At 41.4% G+C, this 25,274-nt stretch overlaps 2 protein-coding genes across 3 annotated transcripts; both read left to right on the top strand.

The window, feature by feature from the left end:
- The first annotated feature begins 541 nt into the window (after positions 1-541).
- Positions 542-10,764, top strand: rcbtb1 (regulator of chromosome condensation (RCC1) and BTB (POZ) domain containing protein 1). Of its 2 annotated transcripts, XM_084347094.1 has the most exons (14): positions 595-651; positions 755-784; positions 1,856-2,150; positions 3,359-3,509; positions 3,670-3,836; positions 4,900-5,058; positions 5,144-5,251; positions 5,386-5,528; positions 5,854-5,917; positions 6,836-6,962; positions 7,100-7,226; positions 7,422-7,573; positions 7,680-7,810; positions 8,423-10,764. In XM_084347094.1, the coding sequence occupies exons 2-14, from the start codon at positions 768-770 to the stop codon at positions 8,561-8,563; spliced, it is 1,782 nt and encodes a 593-aa protein (XP_084203220.1). In that variant the 5' UTR covers positions 595-651; positions 755-767; the 3' UTR covers positions 8,564-10,764. The 2 variants fall into 2 exon arrangements, with proteins under 2 accessions (XP_084203221.1, XP_084203220.1); XM_084347095.1 differs by lacking the exon at positions 755-784 and having other exon boundaries at positions 542-651.
- A 269-nt stretch (positions 10,765-11,033) lies between these two features.
- On the top strand, positions 11,034-25,239 carry cdadc1 (cytidine and dCMP deaminase domain containing 1). The gene is made up of 12 exons (XM_084347273.1): positions 11,034-11,092; positions 11,520-11,656; positions 17,173-17,273; positions 17,432-17,609; positions 17,761-18,064; positions 18,306-18,512; positions 18,599-18,723; positions 19,458-19,507; positions 20,164-20,333; positions 20,644-20,833; positions 22,429-22,477; positions 22,560-25,239. Exons 2-12 carry the CDS (start codon positions 11,557-11,559, stop codon positions 22,658-22,660), a joined length of 1,575 nt encoding a protein of 524 aa, XP_084203399.1. The 5' UTR covers positions 11,034-11,092; positions 11,520-11,556; the 3' UTR covers positions 22,661-25,239.
- The last annotated feature ends 35 nt before the right edge of the window (positions 25,240-25,274 follow it).

Here is a 25,274-nt window from a genome sequence, read left to right as displayed (position 1 = left end):
TTTTTTTGCCTAATCAGCAAACACATTGTGCAGTTTTTTGGCATTAGTTCATTCTCCTTCATGTAACTGAACAACGAATGAATGAATATGACTAAAGCATCCATTTACATCCATGTATTCCCGCAGCTGTCCTCTTCTTTGCCTGTCTTTGTTGGCGAATTGCAGCATATCTTGCCTGTTATAGCCACCAATTTGAATAGCATGAAACTATTGGCAGGAGCATGTACTGCATTATCTGCAAGCAGGAGATGTTTAAAAAAATATGTGTTGCTCCAAAGTGCTACTAGAGGTCAAAAAGTCCTCAGTGAACCTTTAAGAAGAGCTTCAGGTTTTGGCACTGTTATTTTAGGGGCGGTAACTGAAAGGAGGGTTAAACTTAAATGAAAATTGAACAACCACTTATTAAATTAATCAGACAGGTAATTTTTTAATTAACTGAAACTCTTTCCCCTCTATGTGCTCTCTAAAGTTGCCTTGACATCCTTGAAATCCCATATTTAGAACGGCTATTTCTCTAACGACCGGAGGGGGGCGTCGAAGCGCACATGCAGCCTCTCCCCTGCCGGGGTACAGGACACGAAGAAGAACACACTACTTGACGCAGTTTAATCAGGCGGCTGTACTGTCAACAACAGCGGGCGAGCGATTTCGGTCGGGTAACTTTCTATCATTAGTTTACACATTGTAGAAGTGGGTGTTTCATTGATAACGATATTGTAATTGTGTTGCTGTCTGTCTGTGTGTCTTTTCTCAGTTGACTCGTTGTCATGGAGCGGTGCTTTAGGTAGGACGAGCACAGGAAAACGCTCAACTAAGCTACTAGCTTCTCATGTTTACCATTTGCTTCAGTGCCAGTTAGCTTGCCGGTGCCTTTATTACTCATTTGTATTAATTGAAAGGTTTATTTTGGACGTGGTCTGAAAGGGAGCCGCAGTTTCAGCTCGCTGACAATGTCCCGTGATGTGTTTTTGATGGTCGGGGCGCCACGCCGAACTCCACTCAATAATTGAGCGATTTAAAAGTCCCCTGCTTGTCTTCAGGACGTGTCTTATCATAGGTGACTCAGTGGCTTTTCTTAATAGTTCAGGCTACGCTAGTACATCTAGAGCTGGGTTATCATTTAAACTAGTCAGGCCTGTAAATATTACTTCCATCACTTTCAGAATATGCAGTACTATGCAGTTTAGTCATAGAGAGGCAATCATCCATCCTTTATCTATAACTGATCCTTTTGGAGGGTCGTGGGGGACTGAAGGTGATCCCAGCTGTTATTAGACGAGACTGTGGGGTACACCCCGGTCACCTGTTCATCACAGGGCTGACAGAGTCAAACAACCATTCACGGCCTATTCAGAGTCCATCTCTTTGGATTCATAGGGAGTAATATGATCCTATAGTGCTTAATTTAAGTGTTGAGTGAAGTTGGCATGCATCCCGAATTGAATGGCGAATATGATTTTGCAGTGTAATGGGTCATAGCAGCAGAAAGACATCTTTTACATCCACCTATGAGCACGTATAAATTGAATTGGCAGATTTTGTGTGAGGTCTGGTCCCTTTCAAGGGCAGTGTAATATGAAGCATAAATCCTTGCTATAATGGATGACTTGTGCTGCTTTGACTGCATGCCATGCCTCATTTCCATGAGCTAGCTGTGGCTTGAACCAGGGATTCTCCATTTTTCTCAAAGTTGATGAATTTGTTTTTCTCTTGCAATTATTATTTTGCATGTGATTCTGAGTGCATCTGTCTGGCTATTTTTATACCTGTCAAGTCTGCAGGTCTGCGCAGCCCAGTCTGTTTCCTCTGCCTTGTTTCACGTATTCACAAGTACATCTCATCTTTTTTTCGGCAGTGTCAGCAGGGATGATTCTGCTCCCTGCTCCCCACCTCCTCCAGCATCGTCTTCCCCTCCTTCTCCACGCGTCCTCCCTTCTCCTCGTCACCCCCCTCCTATCCCTCCCTCCTCTCCATCAGCCCTGACTCCTCCTACCCGGCGGGGACGGCTGAGTTTCTCCGGAGCCATGGTGGACGTCAGCAAGTGGCCCCTGTTCTCTCTGCTGAGCACTGAGGAACTGGCCACAATCCGACAGGCCTGTGTCTTCGGAACGTCTGCTAACGAAGCCATCTACATCACACATAGCAATGAGGTAAGGAGTGCCTCTTCCGAAAGTCTTCATTTATCTAAATGTACGGCTTTAAAGTGTCATTGTCACATGCAGGTTGACTTTAAACGAGTCATTGACTTAATCTATATATATTGTTTACCAGAACATGCATAATATGTCCCCAAAAACCAACTGGTAATAATCTATGTGGTTGCATGATGTGTGCTCCTTGTGCTTTGTTTAGCAGAGATGGTAAACCACACAGATCCTGATGCAGTTTGTCTTGTGATCTGTTCCTTTAGTAGATAATGGCCTAATTAAATAGCCGGACTTCTGAAATAACTGACATTTGCAGCCAGGAATAGTATCTGGGCTGGCTTTCATGAAGTTTTATGTTTTATTTCCTGAGAACGTATTGTAGTTATGGTCACCTAATTACACCTATTGTACGCCTGTTGTTGTACCTGCACCTTTTGTATTTATTGTGCTTACCATTACCATCTCAGATTTCTCTGTACCTCTATTGTACCCTTGTTCTTGACAATTCTTGGCAGGTTTATTTGTTCTGCACTGACTGGCAGGGATGGAAAGAGTAGTAGAATATCATACTCAAGTCAAAGTACTGTTATTTTAAAGAGATTTTACTTGAGTAAAGTACTCTCTGCAGCTCGGCCCTCCTACAGCTGCAGACACACCAGCAGCCTCCTGTCTGCAGCGGTTTCTTGTTTGGCTCCTTTTGTCTGTTCTCACACAGTTTATCAGGACCTTTTCATGTGACTTTTGTTTTTACTCTTTAACAGATGCTAATTGAAATGAAACGGAACAATACTTGAGTATCATTATGAAGTGAATGTTGAATTCAGAAAGTAATGGCTGTAGAATAAGGACATCATTGGTTTTGAGATTGTTTCCCTCTGAACTTTGTTTTCATTATGCTCCTTTGTCTTTTGTTGGGTATTAAATTTCATTGAAAAATGAAGGCTTACTGGTGATCAGAGATGCTACTCTGAGGAAAACCGAAAACACCTTGTTGTCTTTGTGACAGGGGCGCCACAGTTATACCATTTGGAAATGCTAGTGGAGGAAAAGAAGTCTGTTTCCACTTTAAGTGCAAGTAAAATAACAGATTTTAAGTATACAAAACACAACTTGTGTTAGTATCCCCGGCTTAGTGCCACATAGTTGGTCCTCTGGATTTTTTTAAAGTTCACTCCTTTACTGTGTGTGGTGTGTGTGTTATTATTTCCCAGGTATTTGTGTTTGGGTTGAACAACAGTGGCTGCCTCGGCACAGGAGACAGTCTGAGCACCATTGTGCCAAAGAAACTGGACTTCCTGCGGGGGAAAAAGGTCATCAGCCTGAGCTACGGCAGCGGGCCCCATATCCTATTGGCTACTGATGGTAGGTTCTTACAAGCTATATAAATCACTTAGTCTGTAAATCATCTACTCATAGCACATCTCTGCTCCTCTCACCTTCTACTGTGTCGGTGAAAGTCTGGATTCACATGCCAGATCAAGATCTTGACCCACTGTATGTTCTTTGTGTTGATTTGTTGCAGATGGACAGATGTTTGCTTGGGGGCACAATGGCTACAGTCAGGTGGGGAATGGGACCACCAACCAGGGACTGTCCCCGGTGCTGGTCACCGCTAACCTACAGAACAAGAAAGTGAGAGAAGTGGCATGTGGCTCGCATCACTCCATGGCCCTCACTCACGACGGAGAGGTAGCTGTTATTTCACAACTCTACAGTATCATCGTCATTTACTGTTTTGTTTTAGTACATTTGTTTGAATACATTTACTGAAATCCACCTGCTAAAACCTGAATGTTTTAAAATAATAAAAAATAACTTCATTTTCAGCATCATAAGGCAATTATAATAGGTCAAATATATTAAATAATTAAGTTTACTTTTAAGGACACATGAAATGCCATATAAATTAATTTAAAAGACCAGAATATGGTGATGTGTTCACTATGAAGCAGGAGCAGCATATGTACTAGTGTGTTTCTATGTCAAGTTTAGCTTTAGATGTGTCACTTGACTACCTTGACGTAGCACCTCCTGCTCACCGAGTGTCCAACTAAGCAGCTTATTTTTAACCCCAAGGCACTAAACCTAATTAGGCTGTGTGTGTGGCAAACAGGAAAGGCTCTTACCATGTTTGATGTCACCAACTGCACAGTAGTAGCATTCACAGTGCTGTGCAAACATTGCTTTGTCCGTCTGCATTTTGGAATTATGCATCGTCTCCCCCTACAGTAAATGGAACAGCATAAGTAAACAAGTCATTTTAGTGTTGTTTTCTGTGGTGAACAATAGATAGAAATGAAGACCATCAGAGTGGCCCCTTTCCTGTCAGCTGCCTGATTGGGAGAATATGTGCAACACTCAATTACGCTTTTAACTATTGAATTAATTTGCATATATTTTGATAATTCATTCGTTGGTTTGAGTAATTTTTTAAGAATTTTCTTTTTTTAAATTCTGTCATTCCAGCTTCTTAAATGTGAATATTTTTGGGTTTCTTTATTCCTCTGACTGCAAACTGAATATCTTTGGGTTGTTGACAAAACAGTTGAGGACATCACCCTGGGCTTTGAGAAACTCTGATTAATACATTTCACCATTTTCATTACATTTTACCATTCTAGACAACGGAATTTAGTTATTAACAGATTAATTAATCAGCAATGAAAATAATCAGTAGTTGCAGCCCTAGCAAGAACATGATATAATAAGTTTACCATCGTATTTAGACGGTTTTGCATCCCTGCCCCTCCAGGTCTTTGCATGGGGTTATAATAACTGTGGCCAGATTGGTTCAGGCTCGACGGCCAACCAGCCCTACCCCAGGAAAGTCACCGGCTGCCTGCAGGGTAAGACTTCGGTGGGCATCACATGTGGACAGACCTCCTCCATGGCCGTGATCGACAACGGAGAGGTGAATATGGCCTTACATGAAATCCTAAGTATCCACGTGAGAAATCTGAACTTAAACTGAAGAGGATAATTTTGTGTGTTCCTAGGTTTATGGCTGGGGCTATAATGGTAATGGTCAGCTGGGTATTGGTAACAATGGAAACCAGCTGACACCCTGCCGCCTCGCTGGACTCCAAGGGCTGTGCATTCAACAGGTAAGACAGCAAGCTAATGCAGTGCTATCTGGTGATATTACTTACGCAAAGGCTGTTGGAAAAAAAATGACAGCCATCACATAATTGTCTTTATGCATGACTCACTAATGACTTAAGTGTTCCCTGTTTTCCAGATTGTATCAGGCTATGGCCACTGCCTGGCACTAACAGACGAAGGGCTGTTGTACGCCTGGGGAGCAAACACCTATGGTCAGCTGGGAACTGGCAACAAGAGCAACCACCTCAGCCCCGTACAAGTCATGGCTGACAAAGAGAGGTAGGGGTTTGAGGGAGGGGTGTGTGCTCAAAGCTGATTTTCAGAACAATATTTCTTTGGAGAATAGACAGGCAGGTTTGTTCCCATCCTGTTAAGACTTCAACTTCCTGTTTCCTGTCCTCATTTCCTCCCTCTGTATGTTAATTTCCACTCCTGGTCTTACAGACTTCAGTGGGCAAAAGTAACTCATCATAGAATTTTTCTTGTTGTGGCTAATACTGATAATAATAATAATAATAATAACAATATTGACACTTAACATTTGATTCTATACTTACTTTTAAAAAAAAGCATGCCCATTGTTAACACATCTCTCATTTAACAGGATTGTGGAGGTCGCATCTTGCCATTCAACACACACTTCAGCAGCCAAGACCCAAAGTGGGCAGGTATAAATCCAAATGACTCTTGTCTACATTGTATGTGTTTTGTTTCTATGTGAGTGAGTTTGTGTTTTTCCAGCCTTCAGAGCATGAACAGTGCTGTAATATATGAATCATTTTACCAATTTTGACCTGAGATGTTAATTCAGGCAGTGTTATCCATCCCTGAACACAGTTATTAATAAATCAATTACATTTTTTAAAATATTTTTATCTCCATAATTACTCAATTCATTTTGCTCATTATTCCGTGGCAAGTGGTTATGTCATGGCCTTAATTTATTCACTTATAATTGGGGGGAGCTGTTAAACATCCAGCTCAGTACACATCTTGGTCACAGCCAGCGACGGGATAAAATATGGAGTTTCCGTGTTTAAAATGTGAAGCCAATGCAGAAGTGGCCTCAGCTCGCATTCTGTCTAATGGCTAGCAGCTCCACTGGTTGCAAAAAGACAGATTGTGATTGACAAGTTGCTACCATGGCATGTCTTCGGGTTCTCAGTCATATCCAATCAGTGTCCTCGCCAGCTTCATCCTCTCCTCGAAATATGGTCACATCTGGCCCCCGAAAAAACAAAATGCAGACAGCCATAATGTCAATCTTGAGGCTTCAAAAGGGTGGTCCACAAACCAGTGGGCGATGTCACGGTGGTTTTACCAGCAATTATTTGGCAACATAAGAGCATAAATACATTTCAATAACTGTATTTTTAAACCCGTTATTTACATAATAATCGTCTGGCTATTTGTACTCAGATGTCAAAAATGGTCTGAAAAATCTGCAGAGAGGTCTGGAAAAATTCAACCTTTCATAACAGATGTCATGATGATAAAGGTTGGATTATTACAACTCCCCAGTCTGATTGCATTATACGATGTAGACGTGTATGATTTGGATGCCAGTAACTATGTTTGTCCTCCAGGTGTATATGTGGGGTCAGTGCAGGGGTCAATCCATCGTCATTCCACACCTCACGCACTTTACCAACACCGACGACGTCTTCGCCTGCTTCGCCACGCCCTCCGTCATGTGGAGGCTCATGTCTGTGGGTGAGATAGAAAGAGAGAGGGTGTACTCCTCAGCATTATGATTGTCTTTTACTGGGGGATTCTGTTTTGAATCTATTTTTTTACAACATAATGTTCCTCGCTGACGAAAGCTGATCTTGTATTCTGCTTAATCCCAGAGCCCGATGACTTCCTGACTGTTGCGGAGGCTCTGAGGAAGGAGTTCGATAGTCCAGAAACTGCTGACCTAAAATTCAGTGTTGACAGCAAATACATTCACGTTCACAAAGCTGTGCTGAAGATCAGGTGCGTGTGTTCAAGTGCATGTTAGACATAAGCCATGTTTCCATCAGCGTATTTTTATGTTCATTTCAAAGTACTGCTCACAAGTTCGCTTCAAATTTGGCTCATTATGGCCAGTTATTGATGGCATTGCTTTTTCATTAGGCTCAGTACCATGCCCTATACACCGTATAGATAATGGTCTTTTGTTTGGAGTAGGTGTGAACATTTCCGGTCCATGTTTCGCTCCCAATGGACAGAGGATCAGCAGGAGGTGATCGAGATCGGCCAGTTCTCCTACCCTGTCTACAGGTCCTTCCTGCAGTTTCTCTACACAGACACTGTTGACCTTCCACCTGAAGACGCCATTGGTTAGGACACACACAGTTGTCATATACTGTTCACTCATTTGTATGGTTTGCAAGGCTTCTTTCTTTGTCGGGTATTCATACTCCCATCTGCATGTGTTGGCTGCAGGCCTGCTGGACCTGGCCACCTCTTACTGTGAAAACCGCCTGAAGCGTCTGTGTCAGCAGATCATCAAGAGAGGAATCACTGTCGACAACGCCTTCACCCTGCTGTCTGCTGCCATACGATATGACGCAGAGGTACAATATACACGGACACGCTGGACACCACAGTACTGGAAAGGGCTGTTCTCACCAAGAGCAATCAATATAACAAGAACTCTGACATGTTAAAAAAGTCTTGCCAACTCAACAGCGATATGATGAATGATAGAAACACTGACAGGCAAAAAACCCATCTGAATTTACAGGGCATCAATTAACTTGATTTAGGGAAATTTCTCTATGAAATAATAGAGATGTAGCGATACTAAAAGCTAGATAATGTTACGATAGTGACACAATAAATACATATCACAATATTTAAAAAACAAAACTACAGGAGTATGTTTTCCTTTCAAGACAATCAAAAACTGTTTGCCCTGTTGTGCAACACCTGATTTAAAGTCGACCACAGAGTAAGGTGACACCCAGTGTACGCATCATGAACTACAATACAACATTATTTGAGCCTCTATTCTAGAAATGGCTCCTGCAGTGTACTGTGTTAACGTGTATTGCTGCTGCAGCATTGTGTTCTCCAGAGGGATCGTGTCGGTTTCATCTTTTCTCTTCTGTTCTCTTTATGCTACTGAACATTACATTACAGTGTGCATATTCTAATCCTCTCTCATATTATTTGTCTTTTTCAAGGACCTGGAAGTGTTTTGTTTCAGGTTTTGTGTAAACCATCTGACTCAGGTGACTCAGACTGGAGCCTTCTGGCAGGTGGACGGAGCCATGCTCAAGGAGTTTATCAGCAGGGCTAGCCGCTGTGGAGCCTTCAAGAACTGAGTGGTATTCCTGAGTTTTTACAATCTTCTGACACATTGTATGGTTTATGCTGATCACATTCCTAAGAAAAAACAAAGGCCCTTCTTTGAAGTGTGGATTTTTATATTTACTGAGGCACATGTTGGCATATAAGCAGCATCATTTACAAGGTGTTGGACTGAAATTTAAGCTGCATCATGTCATCTGAATTCAGCACTTTGGCCCATTCCTGTGGAGTCGCTTGACAAAGTCACGGCGCCTTTATTCTGTCACACAGCATCGTATCGTTACGTGCTGTATGTTTACTTGAATTTTATGTTTGTTCCCTCGGCCAGCGCGCGCATGTCCTGATGTATCCTCATCTTACTTATGAAAAAGTTAACATGGGAGACCAAAGACCCTGGTTCAGAATCTAGTTCAAAGAACAGTCGGTGTCTTTGTGAATGAACTGAAAGAGAAGCTCTGTTGAAGAGGCTCAGATATCTGACCGTATGAACACTGTACTGAAACAAATCTTTGAGTTACATTCCATATCTATCATTTTCAACTTGTAGTCTTTGTGCTCAGGCAAGTAGCGCTCGGATGTGTTGAACCTTTAAAGCTAAGCCTTTGAGTTGATAACTAATCCAATCCGGAGGCAACTCAAACAATTGATCCAGCTCCTACTGTGGGTTGTTATGGTTCACTTGGCTTCATTTGTTCCTATAGCTGGAAAACTGTACATTTTGGAGGCTCAAAACCACTGTGGGATGTTTAATATTTACCTTTTTATACTCAAGTTTGTTTTCTTTTGGTATGTTCATTCTGTCTCACTTAAATTGTTGCTCTACAGCACTTTAAAAAACTACATTTACTTCTTCTTTACATTCACTAAAATGGTAATAGTTCAAATCATTTGAAGCTACTACAAGGAACTTCGATTATTCGTTGATTCTGGCGATGATGACGATGATGAAACAAAGTAAACTTGAACCACCGGCCTACAGAGCAGCTTCTCTCCTCAGGCTGCGAGACTCCTCTATTCATCCTCAGCAATCTGCCATAAAAGACAGTTTTAATTTTATGACTTAATTAACCTGGATAAATCAGAATCCGGTCCGTTAAGAATAACTTTGATAATAAAAAAATGGCCAATCTTCTCACTTGCGGTCTTGTCTACTTATATAGGTCATGTAGAGGTATCAGTATTAAATTTAGTCTGTTTCATAACTATCTAAATGTTCCTTGTAGTACGTTGATGATGGATGGAAGACTAGCAATTTTGAGTTACAAAAGAAACAGGCAACATTTCAGGCACTTTTACATAAATAGCAGCTTTTTTCCTTCTTTTTAAGTGTAAAAGATGTTAAATGTATCTGAGGCAGGTGGTCTTTATATTCCAAGAATTACCTTATTTTCCATCTGACTCTGAGACCTTTGACAAGTGTTTTCATCTGTTTGTGTTTGCTAATGTTACTGGGGTAAATGCAGAGAAACAAACAAACAAACAAACAAGGAATGCAGCAAAGCAAAATGAGTACTTCCTTGGTCATTTATCACAGTTTGTGCAGGTTTTATCTGTATACACAGTGAAAATGCAATGCACTGAAGACACTGCAAGCTAAAGCAATATGAACACAATACGATATGCTCTGTAGCAATCCCTGAGCTGCTTTGTTTCTATTCTGTTAGTTTGAGCTTACTATGACCAAAAACTGCCTGCAGGTCCTAGTTTCTGAGATCAGTTTCTGTTTCTGTTTTTTTGTTTTTTTATTTCTTGATGCTTGAAAGAGCCCTTTTTAATCTGGCTTGGTCGTGAAAAGGATATTTGTTTATTATACAAGCACAGTTTTGTTCAGGTTAGAAACCGTGACACGTGCTTTGAGGTTAGGTTTCTGTGGCAATTAATGCTTGACTGGAATGACGAGCAGGTTTACAGTTTTTCCTCTTGTGTTATATGAAAAGCAAGCTGGGAAAAAAAATACAAATGTTTTGCTCACTGTATTAAGATAAGAATATATATTTTTATTGTGCTTTGTTAAGCTTTTATTTACATAGGACAAGTTGATCAACATGCTTATAGTTGGGTTAAAATTGAACTTTAGCATAGCGGGTTACTCCAGAGCATTACAGTGGGTGGATTTGAATGACTGTTTTCTTTTTCATGTTATTTTACTTTGCCTTTTTTACCTCTAGTTATGGAATGAAATGTTCTGTGAATAAATAAATAACTCAAAACCCTTCTCTGTTTCCATATAATTAATATTTTTATTAAAGTAGACCTTTATATCATGCTTATTTGTCATTAGATTGTGTGTATTATTCCTCCTGCATTTAATTTTGTGTTATATAGTGAAGTAGTTAACTGTTAATAGGGTAATACAAGCAGCAGATGTGTGATACATGACTGCAGTAGTGTGCTGCCACCTAGTGACACACTTGGGTAGTTTGTAAATACTGCTTTCGAGTCGTTGCCCCGCCCTCTTGTGTACGTCAGAGGGTGTTACGGAAGTAACCCGGAACTCTGTCAAGTTACAGTGAGTAACGACGCAGAAACGGAACAGAACAGACGTAAGTACGATTCTCCTTTGAAATAAGATACTGTCAGTACCTAGGCAGGACGTGACATTATTTATATCGGACTACATAGAGTAACCTCAAGATATCGACTTCAACTGCAAGTGTCTAGCTGTCCTATTTAGGGGACTTGTAGCTTAACGCTAGTTGTTGTTTGCTAGCTTACATTTCTAATTCGTCACAGAAAAAAAATTGGAAGTAATATCAAAAGAATAAACCGACATATTTCTTTTTATTAATATCACATATTATGCTCTGAGTGCAACTTGCGTTTGTTTCTTCTGCATATAACCACTTTGGTTCGTCCGCCGTACTTTTATTTTGAAACGCTTGACCGGAAATGGCATTAGGTTGACACTGTACTAGATTACTGTTAATTCTGCTTGAACTACCCTGTCCCTTGTCCCTGTGTTATTGGAAGCCGGAACGCAATATCATTTCTTTAGCTGGAGAATTGGATGGAAGGAGGCGACACACGGAACCGAGCCGACCCGGGCGAGATGAGGCCAGGTCGAGACACGAGAGACAGCAGCACCCAGACTGACAGCAAAGTGCAAGGTGAGCCAGATGGAAAGAGAGTTCATGCTGTAGTGGGTTAGCTACATAGGTTTCTATTCAGTCCTGTCATAAAACAGCTGATTAATGATAGAGATAGATCACCAGTACAACCTCACGTAGCTGCCTACGACTTATCTAAGAATATTAATGGCAGCAGTGCTCCAATAATCATCGTGATACTCTTAGAAAGATGGTGCAAAGGGATGATCACATTATCATGGTTATTTCCAACGCTGTCCTGCTGGAAGTATCCTCCTTCTTGACTGTGAGATGTTCCTTTAGGCACTTGTACAAGTATGAGCTGTCAGTCACCATCACAAGGATTCTGAGTGAATGGGATTTTTTTTAAAGTCAAATTGTTATTCTAACCAAAGAGAGCCTTTCTTGACATCAAATCATGCCGAGACTAAAGGTGTCAAAAACAGTTTTCAGAAACCAGCTCAGCTGTATCCAAAGCACGGTCAGGCAGACCCAAAGTGACCACGCCATCAAAATAGCTATACATTAAGTTTGGTTCCCTGAGAGATAGAAAAGCAGCTTCATCGCAGATAAAGACTTTACTACTTGTCCTCTGACACCACTACAAGACAGCCTTCTTTTGACAGAGCTCCTGTTGAGTGGAGTCTTCATTCTTTATTTATCAATTTCTAAAACAATTCTGAGTGCTGGATGAGAAGTGAAACATCTTCAAGAAACTGAAACAAGTCTAGTTGCCTACAATATAGCACTTAGAATTACTATGACCTGGATGACCGACCGCCTTCATCAACCATTTCTAAACCAATTCTCAGGAGAGGAAACGAGGCCAAGCCCTTGAGGTTGGCCGAAATGGAAGCCCTTCACAGTGGATGACTGAGAAAAAGTTGTATATACTGATGCATCCGAGTTTAAGGTTTGTGGCAGTAAGAAGACGAAGAGAACTGGAAAATGCATTTCCTGCTGAAAGTGCAGTGTGATTCCGGGAAATGGCCTTTGCTGGAACTGTAGATTTTTCCTAACACTGCCTCACCAAAAGTCAGGATGTGAACCAGTGACTTTGTGGTGCAGCGCAAGGGCATGAAAAGTCATAATACATGAGGGATGTGACATTATTTATCATGATAGGACAAGAAAGAGTGAAAGGGAATGGGGAGAGAGTGAGTGGGGATGACATGCAGCGAGGAGCCACAGGGTGGTTTTGAACCCTGGGCCACCAGCGAGGACACAGTCTCTGTACAGAGCGCACATGTCCTTCCAGTTAAACTACTGGGGCACTCCAAAAATGTCATGTATTTTAACATGTGGTATAGTGTCTGTCAAACTAGCAAAGTCAGTCCGACACAGTCTCATAGTTTTTCCAGTGGTTCACTTGTAACCTGTAGCCGAAGCACTTAACTCGGAACAATCCTGGCACAATTAAAGGTAATTAACATTTATAAAGGAGAGAGGTTCTAGTTGTTCAACATATTTCAATGTCATTAATCGTGAGTCATGTGCTTTACTCATTCTGCCAGTGTGTAGCAGATGTTTCAGTAGTATAGCATTAGTTGTAGCAGCAGTAGTAGTAGTTTAAGTGAGGGGATGAGGAATCGAGCCATGTGTTTTACCCTCTTTGCCACAGAGCGGCAAACAAAACCAGAGTTGTAATAGATCTTACAATCGACCATGAGTTTGCTTATTTTGTAAATATGTTGGAACTTTTGCTTGAGGTGGAGAGATGGGGAAGCAAACCAATGACCATGGCCTCCTGAGACATGTGCATTATCCTCTTTGTCGTAGAGCGGCAGCTATAATCGCAGTCTGCTGTAGGGCTGCTCCACTTCTACTAATGCAAAACCTTCTCCATTTGACTGTCCTCATCTCCTATAGTTCATAGTATCAGCGCCCCCTACTGTCCACCTCCAAAAATTAATTTGCCTGATACTTTTTTCATTCCCAGAACTATTCCTGTCAGAATATCAACTAGATCAATAACCTCTATGTTTGATAGAACTCATGGTTCCAGAAACAGATACATTTCTTACCCCTCCTGCTGGTCACCATTAAGCCAAACACGTAATATCCCGGTTTTAATTAGGGAAAGATCCAAGAAGGGAAGATGGTCACATGAAAATTGTTTCCCCTCAGTTACCTCTGCAAACCTAATCCTGATCCCCTTGAAGCCTGGTATTGTTATGCCCTCCAATGATTCAAAACTATCACTTGGCCCTGAGTCATTCAAGAGCAGAAAAGGTCTTGGTTTACTCCACCTGAATATTAGAAGCCTGTTAAAGAATCTGGACTATGTTAAAGCTGTGGTTTTACAGGCTGATCCTGATATTCTGGTTTTGAGTGAATCGTGGTTGCATAAAAGTATTACTGACTGTGATGTGTCCCTGGCTGGGTATAGCTTATTCAGAGCTGATAGAGCTAGAAGAGGAGGTGGAGTGGCAATCTATGTTAAGGCTGGTTTAAAAGTGTCTGTTCTGGACTCCATTTCCATATCTAGCTGTTTTGAGTTTATCTCCCTGCAGGTTCACCTGGGGTCTTCATCGTTTGTGGTGATTGGTACTTACAGACCCCCATCTGCTAGTGCTAATTCTCTAGATACATTGGCAGAACTTATCTCAAAGTATGTTAATTTAGAAATGATTGTTGTGGGTGATTTTAATGTGAACTGGCTGAGTGACACCTCAGATTATATGAGAGATTTATTCCTCAATTTTAATTTATCCCAACTTATCACTGAACCTACAAGACCCAATATGAAGGACCAATCAAAATCAACCTTAATTGATCTTATTTTCTCTAACAGAGTTGATAAGATAGCTGGTACTGGAGTTTTTGGGCTGGGTAGCAGTGATCATTGCCCCATAGCATGTGTGAGGAGTGCAAAAATAGAAAAGATGGGCTCTCACATAGTCACAAAGAGGAATATTAAAACTTTTGATGAGCAACTCTTCTGTAATGATGTAGCACATGTTTTTGCCAATCTTGCAGAGAACAACAGTGATGCTCAGGTTGCTCTTGACTCTTTTGCCAATACCTTTATTTCTATTGTTGATAAACATGCCCCTCTCAAGAAGTTTAGAATTAAAGATAGGATTGCACCCTGGTTTAATAAGGAGCTATCCGCCTTACTCTACGAGAGGGATAAAGCCTGGTCCCGAGCAAGACGTTCAGGTGATTCTTCACACTGGTTACACTTTAGACAAATTAGGAATAAATGTACTTCAGCCCTGAGAAAATCAAAATCCAATTATTACCTGAATCTCATCACTAGCTCCTCCTCAAACCCAACATTGTTCTGGAAAGCAGTAAATATGGATAAAGATAGAAATAAAATACCTAAAATACCCCTACTAAACAATGCAATGGGTAACCCGGTCGCACTAAATGAGTCTGAAATATGCCTCGTCTTAAACAAACACTTTGCAGAAGCTGCAACTTTATTTGATAAGGAGTATCCGGAGCTCCACCTTGATGACTTTGATTCAGGCAGCTGTACTGCCAATAATAATCTCTCTAATAATAATAAGTCTCCCAAGGGTCACACTTCTAGTTTCTCCTTCCATCCATTCACATGCAGTGAGGTGCTTGATGAACTATGGGCCATAAATCCTAAATGCTCAACCGGTGAAGACAATCTGGATTCCTTTTTCTTAAAACTTGCAGCACCAATCGTCACCCAGCAATTAACAGACATTTTTAATCTATCCATCTCAAGTGGAAAATTTCCGACACAATGGAAATCAGCACATGTGGTCCCCTTACATAAAGGTGGAGATAGAGATAATTTGAATAACTATCGCCCTATTTCCAAATTACCCTGTCTGGCAAAAATTATGGAATCCTTGGTCAGCTCTCAACTCAAGCTTTTTATTTCAGATTACTCACTCTTAAATCCATATCAATCTGGTTTCAGGGCCAACCATAGCACAATCTCAGCAATCACACTGGTGACAAACGACATCATCTCGGCATTAGACAGGAGGTATCACTGCGCTGCTCTTTTTATAGATCTATCCAAAGCATTTGATACAGTTGATCATCATTTGCTCCTGACAAAATTAGAGACAATGGGGTTGGATGATAATGCGTGTGCATGGTTTCAGAGCTACTTGACTGACAGGCGTCAATGTGTTAAGCTTGGCCATACAAAATCTGATTTTTTGTCTGTCAGTTGAGGTGTACCACAAGGGTTGGTCTTAGGTCCATTGCTTTTTACTGTTTATATCAATGATATTATTCCTTCTTTAAATGGCTGTAATGTCCATTTTTATGCGGACGACACAATTTTATATTGTATATCGGATTCTGTTCAGACAGCCATCAACATCTTGCAAAATGCTTTTAATTCTTTTCAGGAATTATTAATCAAACATAAACTGCTGCTTAATGCAAACAAGACAAAATACATGTTGTTTACTCGAGCCAAAAATGTTGATCACAACAGTATCCATCTTTACGCCAAAACCGGCTCAGAAATTGGGAGAGTCAAGGAGTACAAATATCTTGGCATCTGGCTTGATGAGGATTTCTCATTCAAATATCATATTAATGAACTTGTCTTAAAGTTGAGGCAAAAAATTGGTTTTCTGTACAGAAACAAATCTTGCTTTCCAATGCTCTCAAGAAGAGTAATAATTGAATCAGTGTTTCTGTCCGTCATGGATTATGGTGATATCATCTATAGACATGCTGCTGCCACAACTCTGAAACGTTTAGATTCAGTCCATCATTTAGCTCTAAGATTTATCACGGGTGATAAATATGATACTCACCACTGTGTTTTGTATGAAAAAGTTGGTTGGCCCTCTCTTGAAGAAAGGCGCAAAAGGCACTGGTTTTTATATATTTTTAAAGCTCTTTCAGGCAAATTACCATTGTATGTAGCAAATATGTTGGAATGGAACTCAGGTACTTACATGACCCGTTCGGCTGAACTACTGCTACTGAAAGTTCCTCGAGTCTATACGAGTATTGGCAAGACTGCTTTTTGTTATGATGCCCCTAGCTCTTGGAACTTGTTACAGCACATCCTGAGATTGGATGCGCTCCCTTCACTCACTGAGTTTAGGAACTTGGTCATGGATAACTGTGTTTCCATTTGTAACTGTTTCAGATTACTGTCTTTCTTGTTTCTTGTTAACTGTGCTGTATATTGTCATGTAATCACTTCAAATGTAACCACTGTCAAATTTTTAATTGGTTTGTAAACTCGACGACATTGAAAATGAGGTCTCTAAATAAAGGTTATAATAATAATAATAATAATAATAATAATAGTAGTTCTGCACAGCTCCACCAAACACAATTGTAAAAGCAGTGATAGTAGTGGTAGTATTGAAGGCTGAAGTAGCTGTAGTAACAGTAACAGTTGTAGTAGTGGTAGCAGTACAAGTAATTGTATAAGTTGTATAAAGGCTGTAGTAGTTGTGGAAGTCGCAGTAGTTTTAGTACAGGTTGTAATAGTAACAACCGGATCTGCAAAGCGGATTCTAACCACCAGCCTTGTGATCATGTGCATCATATAATGACTCTTCACTCTCCTCCAGGTCATGGCCCCAGGTTATCAAAGGTAAACCTGTTCACCCTGTTGAGTTTGTGGATGGAGCTGTTTCCACAGGAGCAACCTGAAGAGGATGACCACAGTCAGGTTAGTGTACAGACACAAATGCATCATCCACAATGAAATAATGGGTCAATCTTCCACTTCACCTACTGCATACTGAGCATGCACGGTGAGTTATAGTAGTGGACTCCGTACCAGTAGTTCTTTCTATGAAGCAATAGTTAGAATCTGCTCTCTTCCAGATCCGGGGGATGGGTCTGGTGGTGGTGCGGGACAGTAAGGTGCTGGGACTCCACTGCTCAGGACCTGAGCTCCACGCAGGACAAGCAGCCATCATCCAGCATGGCTCCTGCCTGACTGACTGTCAGCTGTACTTCTCGAGGAGACCCTGCGCTACCTGCCTCAAGATGATCATCAATGGTGAGGAGAGAGGGAGGCTTTAGATAGATGACATAGGGGTTATCAGACAAAAACAAAGAGGTTGAGAAATGTAATTAATGCTAATGACATTGCTGGCTGGCTGGGAAGTTACAGGAAACAAACAGTGATGATGCTGTCTTCTCCTCTCCAGCTGGAGTCAGTCAGATCTCCTTCTGGCCCGGAGACCCTGAGGTCAGCATGCTGAGGTCCGCCCCTCCAAACCAGCCAAACTCTCACTCCCACAGCCCGCCCGACTGCATCACGGAGGAGGCCGCGCTGGACGCCGTCGCAACGGAGAAGCTGAAGTCCAACAGCCGACCTCACATCTGCGTGCTGCTGCAGCCGCTGGCTCCGGGCCTGGCCCAGTTCGTCAGCGAGACGTCCAGAGAGTGCGATTTCATGGAGAGAGTGACTGATGACGAACCGGGGCTGAGCACGCAGGAGCTCTTCAACAGGTGCACTACTATGCCTGCCTTTACTGTTGCAGCAGTAGTATGACTCTATGATTCTATAATGATTTTAGTTAGATTTTAGAGCTGATCAGATGGTTCCTAAATCACGCAAAAAGGACCATTATTTTCCTGCACGTTGTTCCACTTTTGTGGAGGATAATATTTAAAAGCCAGTTTTCCAATTTCAGCATTAATATGTTAGTTTTTCGATGCCAGACGATGAGAAATTCTCCCTGCTTTCCAGAGAGCGGATGCGACACTTGAAGTATTTGTCCAGACAGTTCCTGGTCGAGACGTCTCGGCAGCACCGGAGCATTTTGACCCGAATGGGTCAGGAGAACTTCTGCGTGGAGCCGTACTTCTCCAACCTGAGAGACAACATGAGAGAGCTGGTGGAGGTTCTAGCTGCAGTGGCTGCCGGGGTGCCGCAGTCAAACTACGGCTTCTACAGGTCAGAAACACTCACAGTTCTTGGGTTTTTGCGCCTCCCATCCATAGATGGTATTTGTTGTTGATTGTGTTGTTCCTGTGACTCAGGGAACAGCAATCCACCGCGGAGCCATCACCTGCCAAGTCTTTACTGCCTTCTCATCATGAGGGACTGTCCCAGGAAGAGGCTCGCCATTGCATCATCCAAGCCAGGCTGCTGGCTTATAGAACAGGTCAGATTGTTTTTTTCACCAAATCAACACAAAGAGATCAAAACACTGAAAACTGCAAACATGTGGCTAGAAATAAATTAAGGGTCATTACATGAAAAAAGAAAAGAAAAAATTCCAAATTAAATTTTTTAAATACTTTTCACTGGCTGTAATATTACATTCAGTGTACTGTGTTGACTTAAGGTTTTTTATTTATGTGATACCTATTGAGCCTGTTCTTTCATCTGGTTCAAGAAATTTGCCAGTTACAACTGGTGATGGAAATGTTAGTTGCATACTAACTCAATAGTTCCTTGGCTCAATAACCACATTGTTTCACAATTTGAAACTTAATTTAACAAATCAAAAATTAACAGTCCAACACTGCAATCAAAGGAAAATGAAATAAAAATCTGAGTCGCTAATGAGTAATAATGTGTTTGTCAAACTGGAGAGCGGTTGGCAGGTTTGTCTGGATGACATGTCGGTCCAGTCACCGGTTGGTTTAATTATACAACACTGTCAAATTGTGGTGCCGAAACTCCAAAGCAAGTGTGCTCTTAGGGAAGGTTTGAGTCACTGACTTCTCTGTGTGAGTATCTAGGCAGCTTATTCTCAAGTCTTTAAAGGATGAGGCAACAGCTCCTGCCTGTAGGACATTTTCCAGAAAGGCACACTTAAAGGTCACAATTTTAAACATCTGTCACTGTCATCTGCCAGTTTTCTTACATGCAAATCTGTCATTTTCATTCCAGAGGACCCTAAAGTGGGCGTGGGTGCTGTTATTTGGGCCAAAGGACAGTCGGTGAGCTCTCCTTTCTACACTTTGCTTGTCCTGATAACTGTTTCAGTGAGGAGACGGGCGACAGGAGGACTGGATGGTTAAAACTGACAGCAGCCTTATATAAATCAGCCTTTTTGTTCAACTCAAAATGGGATCAAATAAATCCAGTTATGGCTGATTGTATTACTGCATTGATGTTTTTAGTGCGGGTGGACACAGTGTGCTGTTTCAAGCTAATAGCTTTTGACAAATCCCTCCAGTTAGCGTCCACGCTATGATAGGAACATACTCTCGACTCCATTAACACACAAGTGTCCCGATAGAACACGAGTCCTTTTTTGTGGTAGTGATTGTGTTTATTTAAGACAGACTTTGATATGGATCGTCTTTTCACGGCGAGTATTTAAAGGGAATAGTTAAACATTTTGAGAATTGCAAACCGATACTTTTTTTTTTGCAGAGAAGGAAGACGGGAAGGTTGGTACCACTCTGGTACCACTCTGTTTTAATAAGTGAGCTTTAATAAAGTAATATTGTTACCATGGAATGAGGGAATGCTTATACTGTGCGCTTAATTAAGTGTTGTCTAACAGGTCCAACAGGTGTACCGCATTGTTAGCTGCATTCCTTTTCTCACGGATGTTGATGAAGCGTTTTGACCTGCCCTCTTGTCCCAGGCTAGCAGTGACAGAACTGGGCGTCTCTACCTGGTGGGCTGCGGGTACAACGCTTACCCGGCAGGCTCACAATACGCCGAGTACCCCCAGATGGACAACAAACAGGAGGACCGACAGAGACGCAAATACAGATATATTGTCCATGCTGAGCAGAACGCCCTCACCTTCAGGTCAGATATTGCTGTGTTTACACGGACCCTTACATTCCAATAATAACCAGAATAAACGGCCAATCAGAATAAAAATGCCTCATGTAAACCCCTCAATCAGAAGAGACTGATCTACATCATCTACACATCAATGAAGTAAATACACATCTTTATCGGATTACTTTTTAGCATCCATGTAAACTGTCAAGTTAAAATGATTTAAATCGGATTGAAGAAATATGTTAATATTGTCCTTACATGGACAATAGATGTGAATAATACCATCACAAAGTCCCCTCTAATTCTGAAGTGTTCATTCTGGTGCTTTTAGGACTCGGGACATCAAACCAGGAGAGCCCACCATGCTGTTTGTAACTAAATGTCCATGTGACGAGTGTGTCCCACTGATCAGAGGAGCAGGCATCACGCACATCTACACCACCGACCAGGACAGGGACAAGGACAAGGGGGACATTTCTTACCTGAGGTTCAGCAGCCTGAAGAACATCAACAAGTACATAGTGAGTACATGGAGTGATGGAAGCAGCTCTTCTTGCTTTATCCAGTATTATTTTAGTTTACATCTACTATAAGGAATGGAAATTGCAGCGCATTCCAGGACGGAAGTGCCATTTTTGGAGGAAAGAGTATTATCTGTCCTCAGTCATAACTAATTCCCATTAAAGAGAAGACAAAGGAGCAAAATATATTACAAAATTGAAGTTAGTTTCTGCAAAGGTCGGCTCTTAAAAACAAGAAAAAGAGATAAACATCTGCGAAAAATTACTTAAAATAGGCAAAGTTATCTGCCAACACACCAGGTAAGGTTCACTTGTCAGGATTTTTTCAATCAAGTAAAAACGTCTAGTCCCAAAGAACACACAGACATATTAAAATTAGTGCAAAACTAGTGTAAGACGAATGTAAGAATTCTTATCTCAATATGTAGAAAAATGTGCTTAAAATAAGCAAACGCTAGTGCTGTTGTCTTGAAATAAGACTATACAGTCTTACAAAGAAACAAAGATATTTACATATCAAAACCAGTACAGCTACACTGAAATCAGGTATATTAGAGTAGATACAAAGAGAAATAAAAGTAAGTAGATAAATGTAGACAAATAAAATGCTTTAAAGTTTCAAAGAACGGTTCAAAGGCTCATTTAACAGTCACTTTACAAACCTAGAATTGTAGATGGAAAGTGAGTTGAAGTCCCTTTATGCCACATAAGGAAAAAATAATGTAATGGTGGAGTGTTGAGGAGTTCAGGAGTGTCACAGCCTGAGGAAAGAAGATGCTCCGCAGTCTGGTGGTATGGCAGTGGGTTCATAAGAACTGCCTGGTAAGAAAAAATATCTTGATTTACTTAGATTTCGCTTTTTGCAGTGGAGCTAGGGTTTGATACTGTTATGCTAACTGAATGCTAACAAAACATCGGTTAATCATGTATAATAAATCTACTGGTACCTAGCAAAATGAAACACACAACATTAGCTTGCCTTCGTGCCTGACTGCACTATGTGACCTCTCGTGTTTTGAATCATATTCTATATGTTTTGTATTAGTTCAGCAGTTCGCTTTGAGCATTACAGAAAACAGCCAGCGGAGGGCGCTCTTACCATGACAGACACAGCTTCTTACTGTGTAATACATATGTCATTTAGCCAACATGACTACTAAAATGTCTTCAACGACCTACCTATCTCCACATCTATCAGAAAGTGACATTTGAAAGCTGTAGTCACACATTTACTCTTCTTGGCCTCGGTCTGGCACTCACAAGTTTAACTTACATAGAGAGACTACCTCAGTCGGTGGGGATCAGTATCCTCCACCTACACCACCACTGTATCTATTTCTATAGGTACAATCAAGTTTAAGGCATCGAAAGGTATCAAGACTTCTCCGAGGTAAATTTCTACTCTCGGGCTTTCAGTGCTTGAATGTGAGAATCTGTTCAAAAGGAAGACATATGTTAATGTATTCTGTTACATACTGAAATCTTCTTTGACTCAGCAGCTTTTTGATGTGTTGCTCTTGATGTCTGGTGCAGTCGAGGAAAGTAGATGCAGATTTCCCCACCTCGGAGAATCTGACATTTTTCTGTCTTCACAGTGGCGGAGGAGCCCCTCAGCTGGCTCGCCGTCCTCTCCTCACCACGCCAGTAAGTTCCGTCTTCTTATCCTTACATCTTCTGACGCGCCATTTTTGTCCCGTGTTGTAACAGGCGGTGTCTCTTTTCCTAGATGGCTGCGTCGGGAAGCACAGCAGGCAGACTGACCAGGAGAGCCACAGCAACAAGAAGCTGTGCACCGACAGATCCCAAGACTCATCTACTGTTAGCTGAACATCGGCCACAGGTGGACGGACTGACAGATAAATGAAAATACCAAAAACCACGGAATAATGATTTAGCACACAGATTCGACATTTAATTGCTGCATCAATACAGTTCGGACTGTGAGGAATCTGAGCTGAGATCTGGCAGTTGTCAGTTCAAAATGGGTAAAATCAACACCTGACAGGCTATATGTGAACAACCAGGGGCGGCTAGTCTCGGGTGATTCCTTCCTCTTTGTCTTCCACCTCTGTCTGCTGCCTTGTATCGCCCACCAATTGAAAACCCACAAGGTCAAACGGCAGCCAACGAATGCCACATAGGGCCTGATCTCCACAACGCGAGCCTTGCTGAGACCCCAGTCCCTCCTCTTCTCAGAGACGCTCCCCCTGTTAGTTGTCCCCGCTGTTTGCTACCATGCTACTTCTCATGTACGTGAGTGCCATGGCATCAAATATAATGGACCCAAAGCCCCGTGTGGAACCAGTACCATTGATTGGATACAATATGGACTGAACTTCCAGGCCTTGAAAAGTGAAGCCAATGCAGAAGTGCTTTAAACCTGCTTTTTTTTTAAATGGCCAGCAGGGGACGACTTCACTTGTTTAAAAAACAAGTCAGATTTTATGTAAGCTAACGAGTAAGTGCCCCTACCACTTACTTGATTTAATACCTCGGTAAATGCTTTCCTAATGAAATCATGGTCTCAGTCTCTAGTTTTAATGCTTATTGAATGCAGGATGATGTCAATTCTGTAAGTTATGTTCACATTTAGGGTAAAATAGATGATAAAGCAGTGTAAGCTTTAGGGCGTGGCTGCCTAGTGATTGACAAGTCGCTACCGCGGCCTGTGCTAATGTTCTCAGTTACTTCCCATCAGGGTCGAGATCAGTCAAGATATGGTCACCAAGATGGCAATGGCCATAATACCAAATTCAAGTCCACAAACCACTGATGTCGGTGGATTTACACTTGACTGGGACATAAGTGTTTTGTGGTATATGCCATTGTAGGCAAAGTAGTAATTGGAAATGTATCAGAAGCTGCCACAGCTCTTTGACACAACTTCGGCATGTGGGCTGGCAAAGAGAGAGGGAGGAAGCTAGACATGCAGAATCTGGATGATTGTTCTACAGACTCACTGTGATTATCTAGTTACGTGCTAGCGAACCCGTCTCCAGAATGACCACCCCCCCCTTTGGGTGAAAACAAACGCCGTCAAAGTGCTGGCGCCAGACTGAAAAAAGCTAGTAGTGACATTCCTGAAAGCCGCTGTGTTTCATTTTTCACGAGAAACTATAAAAAAAAATCCCAAAGGTCATGATTTTATTTGAATGAAGGGCAGTTGATGGCTCCGCTTCACCACAGCGACGTGATTAGATTACAATAAAGTCATAGCGGACAGATTATATAACGGCAACATTAAGAGTCCTACTGACAGAGAAGATGATAGATGACATAGAAATGACCTGGACGTTTAATAAGGAAGTTGTGTGTCAGGTTCGTCAGCTTTGATGGAGACTGGGACTGAAAGCACACTCATCAGCCACTGTTTCTGTATTTATTTCTCTGTAACGACATACTGAGAACAACATAATTGCTGTCCTGACTGGCCATAGTGTTTCGGACCCTTATAACTAAAAAGGGTTACGTAGGGTTTCCTTATTTTATGCTGTTAATTTAGAATTTGTAAGGCCTGTTTTTACCCAAAAGGGGGCGGGGACGTGACGCAAGGGCAGAGTACCTGGATGGGTTGATCTTATCTATCTATGGATGGATGGATGGGTGGACAGTATGGATGGATCAGTGATGAGAGAGGTAAAGAATGCATGAGGACAGTTTGAACTGAATGGGAACAAGAGAGGGAAATGGGGATACCACAAAAATAATATCTTTAAAATAATAATATGAAGTGTGATATTTGGATTCGTTCATGTTATTACATTTTTATATAAATAGTGAATAGTTTATTTAAATGGTGTAAGGAGTATGAATGTGAAGACATTCATAATACGTGTGTGTGTGTATGTCAGGTTACCTCTGTTCTCTCGGATGAGACTTGAATAAGGTCTAGAAGAAGTGCAGATACAACACTGAAGCATCTCTGTGTGTTCTGTGTGAAAGGTTGTTGCTGTGAGATCGTTTTATTTAGGATTTTATTACAGTTCTATTATTTTCAATTTGATGTGGACTGAAGCAGAATGCACTGTTTGCATCTCAGGCATGAATGAAGGTAAAATAAATCTCTTTCAACACACATCAAGCAATCGTAATATTTCAGTGATATGAAGGTGTCGGTTAAGAAGGGAGTTGATTGCACAGCTTTACCGGGGTGTCGTTATTTTCACGATTTATTCACAGTGTTAAGGAATTCTGTTCATTTTCCAGCCTTAATTTTCTGCACGGGAACCTGTTCCAATCACATTGTGTCATATGTTTTTCTGTAAGTACAATAACACGCTGTTAAAATGTTTCTGTAACTGAGGTCAGATTTAGAGGAAGACGGTAAACCTAACAATTTCAAGCCAGAAAACATCATGTGCTTTGGTGTTTAAAGACCGTTTTAATTATCTTTCAAGGTGGATGTGCTGAGATATATATATATATATATATATATACACAA

This window comes from Pagrus pagrus (assembly GCF_965226575.1).
Source record: "Pagrus pagrus genome assembly, chromosome: 24".
NCBI lineage: Eukaryota > Metazoa > Chordata > Actinopteri > Spariformes > Sparidae > Pagrus > Pagrus pagrus.
This window is presented reverse-complemented; position numbering and strand designations above follow the sequence as displayed.

Coding starts and splice junctions, on each gene's coding strand:
- rcbtb1 (XM_084347094.1), top strand. Junction 5,918..6,835: donor CCAAGACCCAAAGTGGGCAG/GTATAAATCCAA, acceptor TTTGTCCTCCAG/GTGTATATGTGGGGTCAGTG. Junction 6,963..7,099: donor GTGGAGGCTCATGTCTGTGG/GTGAGATAGAAA, acceptor GCTTAATCCCAG/AGCCCGATGACTTCCTGACT.
- cdadc1 (XM_084347273.1), top strand. CDS start 11,557: ATGGAAGGAGGCGACACACGGAACCGAGCCGACCCGGGCGAGATGAGG. Junction 17,610..17,760: donor CCTCAAGATGATCATCAATG/GTGAGGAGAGAG, acceptor TCTCCTCTCCAG/CTGGAGTCAGTCAGATCTCC. Junction 20,834..22,428: donor AGAACATCAACAAGTACATA/GTGAGTACATGG, acceptor CTGTCTTCACAG/TGGCGGAGGAGCCCCTCAGC.